Source organism: Leuresthes tenuis, unplaced genomic scaffold (assembly GCF_036924035.1).
Source record: "Leuresthes tenuis unplaced genomic scaffold, fLeuTen1.0.hap1 SCAF_15, whole genome shotgun sequence".
NCBI lineage: Eukaryota > Metazoa > Chordata > Actinopteri > Atheriniformes > Atherinopsidae > Leuresthes > Leuresthes tenuis.
In genome coordinates this window covers 15,381,843-15,398,684 of record NW_027325369.1, presented here as the reverse complement: position 1 = coordinate 15,398,684, position 16,842 = coordinate 15,381,843, and the positions used below count along the sequence as shown (strand labels likewise).

General features: G+C 39.0%; 1 protein-coding gene and 1 long non-coding RNA gene across 2 annotated transcripts; both read right to left on the bottom strand.

The window, feature by feature from the left end:
* Positions 1 to 769: 769 nt before the first annotated feature.
* Positions 770 to 11,344, bottom strand: adgrf3a (adhesion G protein-coupled receptor F3a). The gene is made up of 9 exons (XM_072365845.1): positions 11,070 to 11,344; positions 10,439 to 10,666; positions 9,011 to 9,116; positions 8,752 to 8,827; positions 8,352 to 8,528; positions 1,291 to 2,613; positions 1,158 to 1,199; positions 913 to 948; positions 770 to 826 (listed from the first exon to the last, which is right to left on the bottom strand). The coding sequence occupies exons 1-9, from the start codon at positions 11,293 to 11,295 to the stop codon at positions 770 to 772; spliced, it is 2,271 nt and encodes a 756-aa protein (XP_072221946.1). The 5' UTR covers positions 11,296 to 11,344.
* Positions 11,345 to 14,491: 3,147 nt separating this feature from the next.
* LOC140270691 (uncharacterized) lies at positions 14,492 to 15,129 on the bottom strand. The gene is made up of 3 exons (XR_011907720.1): positions 14,965 to 15,129; positions 14,713 to 14,862; positions 14,492 to 14,599 (listed from the first exon to the last, which is right to left on the bottom strand). It is a non-coding gene; the product is annotated as an uncharacterized lncRNA (long non-coding RNA).
* Between the last annotated feature and the right edge of the window lie 1,713 nt (positions 15,130 to 16,842).

Here is a 16,842-nt window from a genome sequence, read left to right as displayed (position 1 = left end):
TCACTCAAAAACACGTAATATACAACATTGCTTGATTTGATTTACTTTTTGCATTTGAATGTTATTCCATACACACCGTTAACAACCGATCCATCACGAACCTGTGCTTCAGGTCTCAGTGGCATGAAGCAGCAACTTAAAAGAACAGATTAATACATTTTACAACCTTATACTGTGATGTGCAAAAGTCTTCAGCCACTCCTTCTTTCTTCATATTTTCAGAGGAATGTGTATTTTTGCTGATAATTTTTGTTGTTTATTTTCGTCAAGCCACTCAACACAGACCTACGAAGCTTTGAAACTTAAACATATTTATGTGAAAATCAGTGGCAACAGGTCTTATGGAGGGACAAATCCTCCCCAGAGCCCGGACCGCAACATTATTGAAGCAGTGTGGGATCATCTTCACAGAGAACGGAAACAAAAAGGCAGCCAACATCCAAAGAAGAGCTTTGGGATGTCCTTCAAGAAGCCTGGAGAACTGTTCCTGAAGACTCCTTAAAGAAATCACAAGAGAGCTTGTTTTGCTTCATCAACTGTAATTCCATTAATGTTCGCACAATTCAATGAACTGCGGCACCATTCCCTGTTTTCCCTCCAGTGTATAAAGAAACGAAGGGTGGCTCAAGACTTTATCACAGTATTACATCTCGTTCATCAGTTTCACCGACAGTAAACCAAAAGCAACAAAGAAACAGTCACATCAAAGAGTATGTGTGGCTAAATGGTTGAACGTGGTTTGTTGAGTGTGTAGAAGTTGAAGGTGGTCCTATTTCTTGCATGTTGAGTTTAAATTAGTGGTGCTCTCGCTGATGGATCCTGGAGCCTGAAGATAACAGGAGAAAGATTTTTGGTGTCAGTTAGCCACTGTGGCAGTTTACATGACTGTAAATCCAATGTTTGCGCACTCACTTTTTTATTGAAGTAACTCAGTAGCGCGTCACGAGTCTGCCAAAACAGGAGTAAAGCAGCTTTAAAATGATGCTCAACTACCTTTTATTGATAATTGTTTGATTAATTTAAAATCATCGCATCAATTACATTACACAGAATTAAACTGAGATCAGCCACGGCAGCTAATGGCATCTGTCACTTTTTGAAATGGAACACAATTGATCAAGCTCGGCTGTTGTTTCAGCCGTTTCTTACTGCCTTACCATTTTGTCCCCCAGGCAGGTGGTCAACAAAATAAACAAACCCTGGAGATGAGAGACAGAGTTTTTAATGAAAAACAAAAAAGAACAATAACATTTTTTAATTGATTCAGATGTTTCGTTAGATAGAGCATACCTGGAAAGAATTCAGCAGGGTGAAGATATAGTTGACTGCAAAAGCTTCGAGTCCTTTAGTTAGGTCAAACATCAACACAAAAAATCCAAAAAACCATGTCAGGCCGAAGACTGGAGTCAGAAGAATCACTGACCTTATAACTGTTTTGGCAGCACATTTTTCCTTTTCATCAAAGGACTGCGTAATTTTGTGGTGATCCAAAAGCTTTATGATGACCACCATCATCGAGAACATATTGAAGAAAACAATTGTACCAACTGGAATTACAAAAGTGAAGATGGAGTCCTCCATTGATCCTTTGAAAACCAGCCAGCAGGTATCTTTCGAGTAGTAGGAGCCTTCAGCGCCGACTTTGTTGACGAGAAATGTGACGAAGACGATAAGAAAAGGGCAAACATAGCCCACGACGAGCGAGAACCGCAGGTAGTATTTCTTGCTCACTTTATGGAACAGGAAAACTGCTTGGTGAAGAAGTGTGCTGCTGAGACACAGCATCCAAAAGAACATGGACAGGTAACAGAAATGCTTCAGCGCTGCAAAGATTACACACAGCCTTTCTGAGACATGCTCTGGCTCAAAAGTTGCAAGAAAACAGCAGTCTGCAATCAACAAACACACAGAAATGTTAACATGGGCAGCGTGTCGTAAATACAGAGTGTTTGTCTTGACTACTTTGCTCCAGACGATCAGTTCTATAAGGAGGCTGATAACGAGTGACGCGACTGATATGGACAGACCTACCAAGGTTATCTGACTTAACGCAGGAACTTTCAGGGGTTTTTTTGACATTAGAATGGAAAATGCAGACAAATGGGTGCAAATGCAGCGTCTCTCGTCCAAGGGACCTCCCCACTCGCATCCATTTGGTGACCAGCTATGGCTGCTGTTGTCCCAAAAGACACATGTTAACTCAACATTGCGAAGCCTTGAATTCGTGAGCATAAAGTCAATTGTAATGGATTGTATTTCTAACGCGTTTTCCTTAGTTACTACAACAACAATACTGTTGGTGCTCTTGTCGTCCTCCGTTTTTGTGGGCAGATAACCATCCAGTTGTTGGAATCCAGCCAGTTTCACTTTGCCACTACCTGAACTTGTAAGAGAGATGTTGACGTCGAAAACAGAGCGGTTGCATGTTTCGCCAGTGCATGTGTCCACCTCGAGATTTGGTTTACTAGTTTTGTTCGTAATGTTTGCCTTCACAATTAATTGCTCAACCGAGGTGAGATAACTCTCAGCCAATGAAGAGTTTTCTTTGCGGTTTTCTTTCCATGTTCTCGCAAGAGACCTGTTCAGTAGATGGCTGGATGAGTCCAGAAGGTCCTGAAATGAAGAAACAAAGTATATTTATGAAAGTTAACTGTAACCCATATGATATAAACGGTCTACCTTAATAATATAGACAGAGGGACAATGCTGTTTAAACTAATCATGAAGGTCATAGCACCCGATAGTACCGCCAACCTGCTTCAAAACAGCGTCTGTGTGCTGCGGATGCGCAGATCATTACGTTTGTGCGGCGTCTTTGAAAAAAGTGCATTAACTGACAAGAAACAGGAGAAAACTCGGAGTTAAGCTTCGGAGAAGGTCCGCTGTTAATGCTTTTGCTGCTGCTGCTGAGCGCTAGCAAGTTTAATCAGCTTTAAACTTTCCTTACTTGTTAGTTCACATATGCTAATGCTAGCTGTTGCTGAAGAAACTCACGTTGATCGGAAGCTCTGAGTTTTCCTCTCGTCCAGCTCAAAGAACCAAGGTAATTCATAACTGAAATGGAATCAACGATGAAAGCCGAATTGATTGAACCTTAGATTAAAAAAAACAAAAACAAACGTGACGCCACGGAAGTAGCCACTGGCCCATCCAGCATTCCTCTATCGCATATTCATACACGGGTGCTACATAATGGCAGGGATGGACTGGGACCAAAAAACAGCCCTGGACTTTTAGGGTGCTATAGTGTTATATTGTCTGTCACAGATGAATTATTTATGATTGTTGTTTATTCAAGAACACTAATATTCAAGAATGGCTAAACCTAAACGACTAAACCTAAAGCATATAAGTGACTGTTTCACAGTGTTTATAAGTGTTTCACAGTCACTTATATGATTGCATTTTAAAGACAAAAAAAGTCTATATCACTGACATTTGTAACTGACTTTGCCAAAAGTCAGTGACACTGAGCAGTCATTCTGAATGTTGGCTAATAAAGGTTTGTACAGTGACCTGAGGAAACTTCTTCTCCCTCAGCACTGTTTTCTGCCACTCTGTCAATTATACGGTCACTACCCAGGGACATGAGAATGTCTTTTTCAGTATCCATTAACATAAGGGCCTCAAGGGGTTCCTGAGAAGTGCTGCTCCTGAAGAGGTCCTTGATGTATTTTAGAATAGAGAAACTTCTTTCACAAGCGACTTGGGTCACAGGCAGGGTGAGGAGAAACTTATACCCTAACCCAAGGATGTGATAGACATCAGTTAAGAGGTTGTACCTTGTAAGAAAGGCGTTATGGTGTTTTTCCCCCCTCTTTTCTGTCTTCTCAAACCCCAGCTGGTCGAGGCGGATGGCCACCCTTCCTGAGTCTGGTTCTGCCAGAGGTTTCTTCCTGTTAAAAGGGAGTTGTTCCTTTCCACAGTCGCCTCAGGCATGTTCAGGACTGGAGACTGGACTGAAGACAAGTTTCGGTGCAATCTGTTGGTTTCCTTAGCTAGGATATTAATTTTTGAATTGGCTCTATATGAGTTAATTGGATTGTGATTACAATGAATTGAATTCCAATTGGACTATATTACTTAAGTGCCTTGAGATGACAATTGTTGTAATCTGGTGCTATGTAAATAAAATTGAATTGAATTGAATTGAATTAAGAATTTAGTAACAACATGTGGGACAATCTTTACAGGATTTGCAGATGTTGTTTATAATTTCTGCCTCCTCCTCCACATCTGGGTCTTCCTCTACTCTTATTACTTTGTACTCCTCAAGCACAGAACGTTTAAGTCATGGCCACTGGGCTGCCAGGCTCTTCAGTTCACTTTGTAAATTTGCAATAGTTGCCCTGTTATCAAATTTGAGCAAGCATTTGCTCAGCTCCATAAGTGCAACATCAGGTAAACCCGATAAAGAAACTTCAGGGAAGTTTCTTGGGTCAAGAAGAGCCAAGTCTGCATAGAGAGCTCCATGGCTTAAAAAGCGCCTGTAGATGCTTGCAGTAACGGTGTCCATGATCTGGTTCTGTACATTTGCCTCATCGACACCGCTGGCATTTGGGAAAACCTCATCACTTGCCATTTCACCAGCCATCATCTTCTTTATTCAAGTTATTTTTTTCTGGAAGCATTTTTTCAACTTCCAGGTCACATTCCACTTCAGTCAGTTTTGCATTCGCAAAATGAACAAAACCATCAGCAGCTTGTTTCACTGACTCAGAATCTCTTGTCATGTTCCTTAGTGATGCTACAGTGGTCAAAACCATTCGGTGAGCTAACAAGATGTCCAAACCATGTGTCTGTAAGTATTTTGAGAGAGGTGTAGTTACTTCAAAAATTCGAAGGAAAAGCTGAGCAGTAAGAACAGTCTCATATCTCATCAAAGACTCCAAGTACCCTCTTGCTTTGACGCACACTGAGGCCATCAATGTAGACACATTGTTCTGGCTTCCCAAAGGACCCAAAAATCTTCCTCAAGGCAACATCCTTAGCCCACCAACGTGTCTCTCCTATAATGGAGAGCCGCCTGTGTTGAGTGTCCTGGCTTTCCTGCTCCCACACATTCATCCTTTGATACGACTCGCGAAAGAAGACTGCAATGTCATTCATCAATGAGAAGAGGGTTCCACTGGTAATAGCCTCTTCAGTTGTTCAGTTCAGTAATTTCTTTTGTAATTACTTCCTGAATGAAGTGCTGCACTGCTGAGATGACCATATTAACTGTTGTTTTTGACAGAAATGTCACAGCAGAACCTCAACCTTTGGAGTGTGTCTCATGCATCTTTTCCCAAGAAGAATGACAAGCTCTAGAAAGGTTCCATGATCAATGATCATGTCATCCAAGGTATAATGTATAATATAAGCTGTCTCAAATTGTGTTCCTCTGTAGCTAAGTCCTCTGTTGCCAATCACTTTAACTATCTCAACAATGCGTTCCAACACCTGCCGTCTCTTCCTTACTTGATCTCTGTGGGCCATTACTTGGGGTGCGAGTAGTAGACTGGCAATATCTGCTTTGGACGCTCTTAAGAAATAGGCTTCAGCACATACCCTGTGCATGTTGCTCCTTTCATGCTCCTGTACTCTTTGACTGATCTGCTTCCAGCCCTGAATTCCACTTATGAATGGACTAGTTTCATCTGGCTTAGCAAATGCTAAACAAACTGTACAATACATTGTGTGATTCTCCTCACAGTATGAAAGCCATTTATGGTTAGTACCATCTCTACGGCTGAACAATCTTTGTAGAGACAGGTTTTTGGGCTTTTGCTGGGGGTGGTAACTGAAAAACTGCTCCAGGCTTTAACTGTCTGAACTGGGGCGGCTGAAATATTGGGGCACTGATCCCTTGTTCTGGCACTTTCCTGGACTCTCCCTGTCATCTTTTGAGCTGCCACTATCTGTAGCAAGGCTGTTTGGATGTTTCCACTTGTCATCGTGATTTTAAAAAAAACTCAAACATTGTGTGATCATAGATAACCATGTCAAACCTATAATGATGAATGAAAATGAAAAGTTTTGCATTAACAATCATATTGTCATCTAAAATTGACAATATTTCAACATTTCTACCGGGGTATGTAAACTTTTGAGCACAAACTGTATGCTTGATAACATTAGTTTAATAGTATTATTTAGTGTGACAGCCTTTAAACCTGTACTTCAAAATTCTATTTTTAAAAATCAGCCAAAATTTTGGATAAACGTAGCATTTGATACTTGGGCTGCCACAAACGATTATTTTGAGAGTCGACTAATCACAGATTATTTTTTTCGATTAGTCGACTAATCGGATCATACGTATATTGAATGTAAAACATACAGCTTATCGCACCAAGATGCAGCTGCTCTTATATAACCATCATTAGCTTTCAGCTTGGACTATTTAAGGTATATGCTAACTAAAAAAAAAAGACAATTAATATCATAGTTCATTAACCTTTTCATGAAATATCCAGCTTGTTGCAATAAACAATTATCTAACTGTGTAGCAAACACAAAAAAATAAATACTTAAGTTTTTTTTGTTATTTTTTAGGTTTTTCTTTCCGTCATTTGTCTCTGGTATCAAACATAGCTGCATTTAAATCAAATGAGGTAGGCACCTGAAACTAAGGAATTATTCACAAAACGTTTTGGTCTCACTGACTCAAATATAACACCAACATGTTCAGTATGGACTCAGTCGGGACATTTGCATGCTGAGGTGTGGATGTAGCTAGCTTTGTAACAAAGCCGTCCATTGAAGATGAACATACTTTTTTAGCACTGAAACATAACGTTAGAAAACATTAGCGTTCCTGTTCAAACACATCACTGTTATAACGTTACAGAAAACAGATGGAATATGTGTGCTAAGGCTAAATTAATCAAATCATCATTGCTAATGTTAACGTTTACAGCTATCAATACGAGTAAGTAGCAAGTTAACTCTCTGTTTACGCTAATTTTAGCAGCTAACTAGCCAGTTAGCTTATCAAGATGACAGTCCCTCTTCACAATCAGCCATAACAACATGCTTCCTTTTCAGGTGCTCGTGCTTCGTCGTTGTGCTGCCGTGGAAGGCAAGTTCTGCCTTGCAGATACTGCATTGCACACATTTGTTTTCAGCTTTCTTAAAATGCTCCTACACTTTTCAGCTCCGTTGCCGGGTAGCCATGATATCAGAGCCCGTCTGGTTTAACTTCCTGTGACATCACAGCTGACCCCCGGTTACTACTACTGCGCATGTGTGTCAAGGACAGAAAAGCAGACACAGCAATGGAAGGTGCCACTGCAGATTTGAGAGAAAAACAAAGTTTGAAAAAAAAAAACCGCAGTATCGACTATTAAATTAGTCATTGTGACCAGTCGACTAATCGTGGCAGCCCTATTTGATACCTAAGCTACAGACAAGAAGAATAAAACAGATTTTTAGCCTTTTAGGTCTATTCTGTGTAAGAATTAGCCTGCTTGACACATTTTTTAGTTTTAATATTATGCTGATTTTTTGGTAGCTAAGCCTGACAAACAGATCTAAAATTGAATTACACAATGCAATGCTGCTGTGATTAGTTAGGATACCATTCAACCAATCATCCTTCAAACAACATTTGTTGCCTATTCCACAGACATTGCACCACGCATCACCAAACAAAAGACAAAGATAAATAGTGCCAAAATGGAAAACACTCCCCCTCAAACTTTCTTCTTCAAGTGACTTGGCTTTCTTTTGTTTTAACTTTTTCCATCCACCTTTCTCCTTACGTTTTCTGCTTGCCATCTTTCTGTTGACAGACACTAACGTTAGTCTTCTTTGTTGGCTTTTAGGCCTATGGAATAACGATTATCCTATAAGTGCCACCTAGCGCCAGCTGTTGGTAGTTGATAGACTACAATAGCGTATTTTATGTGTACGTTTGATGTACTTATACTGAATATTGGCACAAAGTCTGTATCATTACTGGAAATTTCACCCTTGAGTTTTCTCCCCCGGTGGGTGGAAAAGTGACACGGGTCTCAAGAAACGACACAAGAACGACACAAGAAAGTGCATCAGTCATTGTAAGAATAACTTACAAACGACTCGTCTTTTGTTAGAGACGCATTTTTGCAATTTTCTGAAGCTCCTTGACAGTTACATGCACTGTTACAGCCATTTATCAGCTAAAATATCATATTGGGATCTAGCCATTTTGTGTGCACGTGTGTCTAAAAAGTGGAAAGTGAGTGAGATAACAGTGAGGCTGTACTACAAGGGAGGGAATTAGTGAATGTAAATACACTGAATTATATTGATGTATGTATTTGACAATATGACAGTACGGATCATTGTGTTGGATAAAAAGTTGAGCCGTAGATTCAGATACTCACGTCCACCATGTTTTCTTCTTCTATTGTGCTTAGCTTGCTATCCAAGATGCTGAGTACGCTGACTGATACCTCCATATTGACGTAACTGTTTATAGTACTCGTCTTTGTGAAATTCTCAAACTTAGAAAATACTTCCGCAGCATTTTTCTCCAGATGACCAAGTCCTTGGTCAATTATCTGTAAAAACAGTAAAGATTATTGGGCATAGTTGTGTCAGCCTCTGCCACTTTAAAAAAAACAACAAAAAACATATTTATGCCCAGAATTAGATACAGCTGTTGAACAATTGTTATTTGTTGATTCACACTCTGCCAATACAGTTGTGTTTGGTATCAGTTAAATCTTCCCATCAAATGATAGAGAGCTGATTTAGTAACTTTGTGAATGAAAGTGTACGTACCTGTGCAGTTTCTTGCACTACATTCAGGTCCTCGGTCACACAATCCGAACGCTCCGCTTCCCATTCCGCGTTTGAACTGGAGTGGTGAATTGAATAATTGATTAGTCAGTCAACAGGAAGTAAAACCACATTAAATATGTGCAGGTTTATTCTGTCTTCCTTTTGACAACACAAGCAGTGTTCACGGGCATTTTTCGTCACGCTGAAAATCGATAAGGGTTAAATGTGATGATGTCAATGATCATCATTGCAGTCTTACTTGCATTTTCTACTTCTCAGTCCAACGCCGATATGGCATTTCAGATGTGCAGAAAAGCCCCGTTTGGTTATTGCCCAGTCACCTTCGGCCTTACAGTATTTGTCGCCTGTTTAGCAGAAGAAATGTTAAAACTTCGGGTTTCGTTCATTGGACGATGTGGGCTAACTTGAAACACGTGTAAGTTGAAGACAATAAGAAATCAATCCAAAATCATGTGGAATGTTGGTTTCTTTTTCTGTTTTCATCATATGTCATTTAACGTTGTTCATCCGAGGTATTGTTTACCTCATTTCAAGACCATTTCAAGACCATTACCATTCATGGTAAGAACCAGACCTTTGAATTGAACAAGAGGGTACTTTCTTTCACACGATTGTACTTGCTTTTACGGTAAGTATAGAAATCAGCAGCATATCCTACACCACAATTCAGTCTACTTCGGTACTTGACTGTAATTATACGTCTACTCATGTTATGAGTAGGACATGCATGGTCTACTTGTTTGTATTTGTGTCAGGATAGCATATTACTAGTGTATAATGTGTGAATATTTCAGAAGGGTCAAGAGATTTTGCATAGTCCAACTATGTAGATCTCAGGATGATGGAAATGTACATGTGCTCATCATATAGTTGTTTTACTTAATTCAATCTTTTACCTTACTTTTTCTTAAACTGCAAGTTGTGCAGAAACTGTGGTGTCACCTCAGGGGATCAAAAATATCTTGTCTCGTTTTATTTTCTTGACATTGAGTCTTGATTTATTTATTTTTTTGTAATATTCATCAAACGTTCCTTCATTTTGAGGATCTGCTTGAGGCTCATTATAAAGTGGTGAGTACAGTCGGGCATAGATTTTTTTTTTGAGATCCAAGAGCTTTGCCCGAAGAAAAGTGCGTCATTTAGGCGAGGCTGTATATTAAAATGTTTTGATTTATAATAACAAAGTATTGTTTTTTTGTTTTTTTTAATAGGTTTATATTATGTACATATACTTTACACTAAAAAGCATTAATGCCATTGTGGAATTATCTCCGGGCAACAGTGCATTAAATAATCACATTATTATTATAGACACAAAACGGTGGTAAATATCTCTATTTCGTAAAGAAAACATGAGGTGATGTCAGACATCAGTATGTCCTGACAATATTATGACTAATACTTATACATACCTTTTATAATATTGATGGGAATCAATTCAGTTTTAATTTGATTACATCTGTTTTTGAACGTGCATGATATTTCTGGAGCGTCTGGAGATTCTTCACAGCCAACGAATATACGAGCCGTATACGTCTTGGTATGTTGGTCTTCATCTGCAAGAATCCCACATGCATGTCATGCATTGTAAGAACAGTCAGAACAGCACAATGATTCACTCAAATTAACTGGCAAAGACGACAACCACAAGAGACCGTGCGCTTACCGGTAGGTTCAATGGTGGCACCTTTCCAAGTCACTTTGTAGTTCTCGCTGCTTTTCCTTATCCTGCACTTAGTTTTCATAAACACAGAACTTTCTTCTGCGCAGAGCGGAAATGCCGGCTCTGTGAAGGCTTCGATCATTGGCATGTGGCATATATCCATTGTAGCACTGGCTTTGTGATTTAGGTGAATTAAATCCGATTTTTGTTTGTAGTTACATATGTACTTTCCTGAGGAGAAAAAAAAACAAAAACACAATGAGGGTAGAGCTACAATGTACAGAATGTACTTAAAGTTTTGGATTATCGAAATTCTTTAGATTGTAAAAAAGCAACGTTGACACAGAGTAAATTTTCTCAGCTGCCGTAATGTAGTGCTGTGACTCAACATGGTAGAATACATGTTTGTCATTACTAATCAGGCTTACAGTTGATCAAGAATGAGAGCATCAGACAACAAGATCTAAAAGTCTATACAAACTGGAGACCAATTTCTTTTTTAAAAAAGTAATATAATACAAAAAAGTTCTCGGTCAAATGCATCTAATTATTTACCTGTCTGCTCATTTACTCATTCTGGGGTGTCTAAATGTCTTAAATGTCTAGTAGATGCCATGGTTGAATAGAAATGTACCTTCCCAGCGTTCATTTATGTTAGTTAGAGTGACTGTGGCCTTTTTCTGTTCAGATTTCAATTTTGAGATTGTGCCTTCAACTATTTCATGAGTTTTGGCCGGCGTTTCCAGATGCCACTGTTGATCCTGTCCCAGGTCCTCTTCTGACGTGCATTGGATTTGGACGCTACTGTTGTAATGCACGGGTTGTTCTGGCATCGTTATACTGACGACTCCTGAGAACATAGGAGAGAAATCGTTACAAATGCGAATAACAAGTCCCACCCAGAGGCTATGATACGTATGTAATCTGTCAGTTATTTGAACTGACAGTGAAGTTGTGGAATATAATGTAACTTGTGGAATGATGGGAGTGCAACAAGAAAAGAATAAATCGTTAAAGTATACGAAAACAAACAAAGAAATAAAAAGAGGATCCATGAAGGACAAATGTGGGGAAAAAAAGTGGAAATATAAAAGATAATTATTCATCCCCCTTGGCATTTTTCAATTTATTAGCGTAACAACCTGTAATCCAAATGGATTTTGGGGAGTGTTTTATGTGAAAGGAAAAGAAAAAAAGTCAACAAAAAACCCAACTTATTTTAAGAAATTATAAAAAACAAAAAAACATAAAATGTGGTGTGTACACTTGTAATCACCCCTTTTGCTGCAATCACCCTAAAAAAAAACAATTTTACCAATTACCTTCAGAAGTGACATAATTAGTTAAATAAGGTCCACCTATGTGCAATCTAGGCATCACATGATCTCAGTATATACACACCCTTTCTGAAAGAATCAGTAATTAAGATGTACCACAAAGCAAGCTGCACTACAAAGACTAAGGAGCTCCCCAAAAAGGTTTGGGGACAAAGTTGTGGAGAAGTCCAAATCAGCTATGAAAAATATCAGAAACTTTGATAATCCCACAGAACACAATCAAATCTGTCATCACAATTAAAAGAATGTGTGGCTCTGCAAAAAACCTGTCAACAGGACTGTCCACAAAAACTCAAAGACTGGGCAAGGCGACCAAAGGCAACCCTGAAGGAGCTTAAAGCTGCACAAAGCAGGCCGGTGTGCCTGTCCATAGGACCTCTATGCTCCACAGAGCTGGACTCTATGAAAGTTTCATTTAAAAAAAAAAAAAAGCCATAACTTACAGAAAAGTTAGTCAAAAAGGGATATGAGGGACTCACCGAACACATGTAAGAAGATTCTCTGGTCAGCATGTATACATCTGTTCTGAAAGGCTATTTCTAGTGCAAACCCAACACCTCTCATCCACCTAAGAATACCATCCCCACCATGAAGCACGATGGTGGCAACACTTTAAAGGTTTAGCTGGGAAGCGGTTGTTAGTCCATCACAGACAAACTGCCGTACATGCTCACTCCTGGGGAGCCAATAATTCTAAATAGTCTATCCGCTTCCTTTCATGGCTTTTCCCTTGATTGCGCTGATTCCAGACATGTACTTTCATATTAAAGCATTTAACAATCACATTTCAGCCATCATTTGTTGCCAGGGTCAAAGAAATCTGCCTGGAGGCCTTCACAATCAGTAAGGCGGGCCCTGTAGCATAAAATAAGTGTCGATCAAACTGTTGCTTCAACCAATCAGATTTTGAGTTGGCGACACCAAGGCAGGCGTACGGTAACGTCCACATATTCATACCCTCTGATTGGATAGTCAGAGAGTGAACTAGCCAGAGCTTGCAAACTGCATCTGTAGCGAGCTGCACAAGCAAAAATATAGTTGTGTTGATTTTATAGCTGTTTTGTCAACCCACAATGGCTGAAGGAGGAGAAGAAATGGATTTAAAACTTTAAAAACTTGTGAAATGCCAGAAATACGACAGGGCAGGCTCGACTTTCAGCGTTAGCTTCAATGGCGATAGAAAAGGACTTCTTGATGGAACTGAAACGCACGTATTAATCTGTACGAGAGTAATGAAGATAGAAAGGAGGATTTTGTGTACAAATAAACAGGATTTTTGGTGAGTAAAATGTTGCTATTTTAATAAATAATACGAGGTTGTTATTGATGCTTTTTTATGTGTGGCAGCTTTAGCTGCAGTAGAAGGAGACTTGTGCACCCTGGGTTTGTTTCTTCAGTAAATGCATTTATTCTGGCTAAACGAGTTATCTATATGCGATGCAACAGCTCTTTATTTTGCATTTCTGCATAAAAAGATGGTTTTTACAGCCATAAAATAGTTATTGAGGGAGGATTGATTCAGACGGAGCACTACTGAAGGCCTTGGTGTGAAATGCACAGCCCGCCACTGCCACACAGGAAGGCTCCACCCAGGGCTTGAACCCAGAACCGCCTTGCTTTACGGTGCCAGTGCTAAATACAACACCACCATGCAGCCTGCACTCACCTGCAAGTGCTACTTTTTTTTTCTTTTTTTTCCAAGAAATAAATCTGAAATTGGGAAGGAAAAAACATTGTAGCATTTTTTTGTTGTTATTGTATCTCTTCATTTCACTCCAACATTTTGTTTTTGTCATAAAAGCCCTTTAATCTATTTACTTTACATTTGCAATAAAAAAAAAAGGAAAACGCCAAGGGGGTTGAATACTTTTTTAAGCTTCTGAAATTCAGTTAATTCGTTGATAGTGATGAGATTTTCTTAAATATTTTCCTATTTCTTCTTTGCCTTCTGTTGCTTTTGCTTTGATTCTTTTTTTCAGTTGTTGTTGAATCCACCACCTCTGCATTGCTTTTGTGCAACCTTGTATAGTGAAATTAAAGCGCAACCCCAGTCTTGAACCCTACAACCCACAACTTAATGTCTGCCAGAGTAACCACTGGACCGTTACTGAAAGAGTAAATAACAAAAAACAATTGAAAAATGGATGAGACATAGCAACAGCTGAGCATAAATTGTAAAAAAAACAAAACAAAAAAAACACAATTGAAGATAAAAACCAACAAAGAAAAAAAAAGAAGAAGAAAACCACGTGGAAAAGGTTAAGGAAAAATAGAATAGTATAACTAATTAAATCACATAGTGAAACCTTTATTTATTCTTAGATTTTTGTCCCTTTATATTTCCTATATTTACCTTTAGTCTCCAGATTCAGTTTGCCCTTGAGAACTTCGACCAGTTCTTGGGATTTGTTCATCAGATCTTGGGATTTGATGCCGCTGACAATTGTTACTAGAAAATCTGCGATGACGCTTCCAACCCTTGTTAAGAAAAAAAAACACATCAAGATTTCCGTCAAATATTGAACACGATACCTGCAAGAACGACAATAAACATTTAACTTGTAACCAAAAGAAATACCTGAAACTTTTTATCGTCACGCTGTCAAATCCCCTGAAAGTGTTGAATATCCTTTTCATCTGTAAGGACAATGGTGAAGTTAATTATTGACTCCTAAAGGCTACAGGTTACAGGCAATTTATTGACAGATATGTATTTTCACCTCTTTCAGTAAATTATCATGACACTTCTTATAATCAACTGACTCCTCTTCTTTGAGACATTTTTCATACTCTCGTCCCTCCAGAGTGACTGACCCAAAGATGTTAACTGCGAAGAGAAAAGAAATGTTGCCGTTTGGGATGCTTTAATGTTTGTCACACACTTGTGTGTGTGTGTGAGATATATTTGCAAGTTGAGATACAGTATTTCGCAAACAGTACCCGTGGTATTTAGAATACACCTCTGAGATTGTTTATCTTCAAAGGTGCAAATGTTCTTTCCACAACACGACTTAGGCTGACAAACCTCATCACTCCATATGTGACCAGGGCTGCACTTACAGATCATGTCCGTCGTTGTGATGTTACAGTCTTGTTGTGAAAAAAAAAAAGAGCAGTGAGTTTGTTCAGGGATCACTTTTCGTCTTCAGCAATCAGAAGATGCAATATTTAGAAAATGAGAAATTTGTTTACCAGTTGTAATTCTAATATCGTCGATGGTCAACTTGTTATTCGTAAAAGACCTCAGATTGCCACGTACTATTTCTAAGACAGTGTTGTCTATTGTCATTTTGGCATAGTACATTTGTGTTGAGTTATCTGAAACGTTCAAAAGAGACATTGAACAACAATCTTACTGTTCAATTGATTTGCTCGTTTTCACACGCATTCAAACCAGCTTACCTCTGTATGCAGCCTGTAAAAGAAAACAACGGTTTAATGAGATGTCGTGTTTTAATTTGGACTTTTTATGTCATCTGTGAAATTGTGGCAAACCTGGCAGATGTTTATGCCCAGGAGGTAAAGAAATGCAAAGATCCACATCTTGTTCCTAGAAGTAGTAAACGTAAAAGTCATTTTAACTGTCTGGGTGCTGGTTTTTTGATCTACACTCAATGGCACAAATTTTTAAAAATTGCATTTCTACACAACAGATTAACTCAAAATTCTTCCTTTAAATCACGTTTTTTAAATTTTTTTCTGTTAGTATTTGAGCAAATGAGTAAATTATAAGATTATATATATAGGAAAACTTCTGGATATTTGTCCTTCACATTTCTGAAGCAAATTATCAACAAACGGCTGTGAATAGGCAGACAAGAACAAAACAGGCTGTAATTATTACCACAATGGTAAAGCAGTTACTTACAGTTCAACTGGTGGTGCTAAAAATCTGAACATTACTGACTCTCCTTTAACTCCTTTTACATTCCCCTCTTTACGTTTCTTATAAGATCTTATAAGTTCTCATAATCTTTGTAGGATTTCATGTCTTTGAAGAGGTTAAACAGTTAAAGTTGCACATTTACATAGGTCTTATTTCTTGCAGCTTTTTTGAAGATTAACAGCAACAAAAAAAGTTACTGAAGGCAAATGAACACTGTTTAATTTTCTTAGTGTTAATTTTCGATTCATTGTCTTTACTAGGGCATGAGAAAAAGGGTAAAACATTTCCTATAAAGGTTTGACAGTCTGTTTAGATTACCAAGCCTCAAACCTCATATTAAGAGTAATAAAAACCTGAGCTGACCATTGGAGGGAGCTTCTTACTAAACTCTCCAACCAAAGGTTCTAAATTAACAATGAACCAATACCAACTATATCTGAGAAATCCATCAAAAGCCTTGAGAGAATCTTAAAGACTGCGAACAGATCAATCAACTCAAGCAGGATTCTGGTAGGGACCTTGAGAAAATGAATCACTCCATGCTCCATGGAAAACTAAAGCTCTGGTGCCCCCAGTTTGGCTTGCTGCCCTGACTGTTGTGGCCACTGACAGTTCTCACCATTCCAATCAAAGCATTTGAGAAGATGGAAAGAATAACTGGCTCCTATGCAAAGAAATGGTTAGGAGTACCAAGATGTCTGAGCAGCACTGGCTTATATGGACATGGCATTCTCGATCTGCCTCTATCAAGTTTTGTAGAGGACTTTAAAGGGTCCAAGACTAGACTGGAGTTGACTCTCTTAGAGTCTCGAAACACAACCGTAGGAGTCATTGTCCCAGCATTAACAACAGGTCGTTGGAGAACAGTTTGCCCAGTGGAGGTTGGCTGCCAGGGTTTCATCGCTACATCCACTGTTACACTCCTTAAAAAGTTGGAGATGCGTGGCCAATCCCTAAGCCACACCATCAAGGAGATTTCAGGGACTGCTAAGCACTGCATCCAGTGGCTGTGGATGAGCAGGAAAGCCCCCAGCTGGGCCCCCAGATGCTAGGGACACACACCCAGGTCTGATCAGCCTGAGTTGGGCCTGTCTCAGCAGAGGGTGTACTGTGAGTAAAAGGCTGTGTCCTTTTACTCGAAGCAAAAAAGCTCTACAAAACCAGTTCCTTTCTATTCTTTGTTT